The sequence below is a fragment of the Dasypus novemcinctus genome, chromosome 10, assembly GCF_030445035.2.
Source record: "Dasypus novemcinctus isolate mDasNov1 chromosome 10, mDasNov1.1.hap2, whole genome shotgun sequence".
NCBI lineage: Eukaryota > Metazoa > Chordata > Mammalia > Cingulata > Dasypodidae > Dasypus > Dasypus novemcinctus.
The window spans coordinates 18,408,190-18,410,293 of record NC_080682.1 but is presented as its reverse complement, the minus strand read 5'-3'; the positions used below and the strand labels follow the sequence as shown (position 1 = coordinate 18,410,293).

At 39.6% G+C, this 2,104-nt stretch overlaps 1 protein-coding gene across 1 annotated transcript; it reads right to left on the bottom strand.

Moving 5' to 3' along the window:
* Positions 1 to 379: 379 nt before the first annotated feature.
* Positions 380 to 1,330, bottom strand: LOC101424795 (olfactory receptor 5AN6-like). The gene has a single exon (XM_004479252.2). It carries the CDS (start codon positions 1,328 to 1,330, stop codon positions 380 to 382), a length of 951 nt encoding a protein of 316 aa, XP_004479309.2.
* Positions 1,331 to 2,104: the final 774 nt, after the last annotated feature.

Below are 2,104 nucleotides of genomic sequence, written 5' to 3'. Positions count from 1 at the left end.
TTGTGTGTCCCTCTTTTGTAAGGTTAGGGGTCTTCTGCATCATCAGTATCATTATACTTTTCATCATCATTATATTTATCATCATCCCTCTGTATCAACCATTAATGGGAGTATTGAGAAAGAACTGGTGGCAAGGCACAAACATATAAAACTTCTGCCCAGAAGGGACATATGCCACATATGTTTCATTTACCAGATCAGGTCATGTGGCCAAGACTGTCTTCAAACAAATGAAGAAATTTAATTTTCCCCAAAGAAGTGGACGAGAAGTAGATACTGATGCACAGTTACACAATCTACTACAAGGGTCCTGTATTATTATTTCCATTATTATACATTGTTTTGCATATTTCATCTTTGCCTAAAAGACACTCCATAATCAATAATGCCAGGAGAATATCCTCTTCTTCCATCTGTGTAGGGCATCTTTGATTTCCTTGTTTCTTAGGCTGTAAATCAATGGGTTTAACATGGGGATCAGCACACTATATACAACAGAAGCCAACTTATTTTGGGTAAGGGAATCATCAGAGCTAGGGCACAAATACACAAAGGTGCCTGATCCAAAGTAGAGGGTCACTGCTGTTAGGTGAGAAGCAGAAGTGTTGAAGGCCTTTGATCTTCCTTCAGCTGAAGTGATCTTCAGAATGGTGACAATGATATGACCATAGGATGTCATGATAATCAGGGCAGATGCAAGTCCAAAGATCACTGTGTTCACAGAGATGATAACTTGTAAGACAAAGGTATCAGAGCATGACAGGATCATCAGTTGGGGCAGGTCACAGAAGAAGTGGTTGATGACATTTGGCCCACAGAAATGGAGTTGAAGTAAGGCATACACTTGGGTAAATGAGCCAAAGAATCCAGTTACACAAGATCCTGCCACCATTTTCACACATAGGGTGGGGGACATGATGGCTGTGTAGAGCAGAGGATTGCAAATGGCAGCATACCTATCATAAGCCATGGCTGCCAGAAGAGAGCACTCAGTCAGAGCCACACATGAAAAGAAGAAGTACTGCATGGCACACCCCATACGGGAGATGGATTTCTGCTCCTGGAAGAAGTCTGAGAGCATTTTGGGGGCTGTGGTGGAAACATAGCAGATATCTAAGAAAGCAAGTTTATTGAGGAAGAAGTACATGGGTGTGTGCAGGTGAGAGTCCATGTTGATTAGGATGATGAGACCCAGGTTCCAGGACACAGTCATGAGGTAGATCCCTAAGAATATTAAAAAGAGGACAACTGTGAGGTTTGGAAATTCAGAGAATCCCAAGAGGATGAACATGTTAACTGTAGAGGTATTCCTTTCTTCAGCCATTGCCATGGTGCATCTGAAATATTTATGAAAAAAAGAAAAAAATTCTCTCATTATTCCAGCCTCAGCTGACTGTGTTGATTTAAAGGGAATTGACAAAATAACCATCCTCCCAAAGAACTGCAAGGAATATTCTCATCTAAAATCTAGGCATTGAGAAGAGAAAATGATGTTGTTTTAATCTCCTCTGGGAATTAGTAAATTTAAGCCATTTCAAATCACTTGGAGTGCCTGGTTCAGTCCAATTTCACACTAATTAGAATATCTGAAAAACCTGAAATTGTGAATTTAGTTTAAAGTGTTGGTAATACCCTAGGCAAGTATGACTTAGCACCACAAGCTCATAGTCTGCTTGGTTCAAGTCTGCTATGAGGTAAGGAGATTGTGACAGATTAGAAATTAATTCACTGCTTCACTCATTAAGAAGGCATTTCTATGAAAAAGTGAGAGCTGAACTAACCACTGTGTTTAAAGTTGTAGTTGACTTACATTTTGAAGCAAGTTGCTTATCTGGTCAAATGATAACAAACATTTTTCAGACTGGCACCAGTGTATAGACCTCACTTTTAGTACCACTGCTTTAGGGATTGGTAAAAAGCAGATGTAAATCCTCTTTGATTAAACCCATCTTCATCCCAGGTATCAAATATTTCCACCGGCAGAATTAGGGAAATGAATATCTCATAGTAAAAAATCACTAACCACATGAGGACCATGGTTCTATATCAGATGACCAGCAGAAAAAAGGTAGCAGAATCACAACAACCAAGGCTTTAGATATTT

Coding starts and splice junctions, on each gene's coding strand:
- LOC101424795 (XM_004479252.2), bottom strand. CDS start 1,330: ATGGCAATGGCTGAAGAAAGGAATACCTCTACAGTTAACATGTTCATC.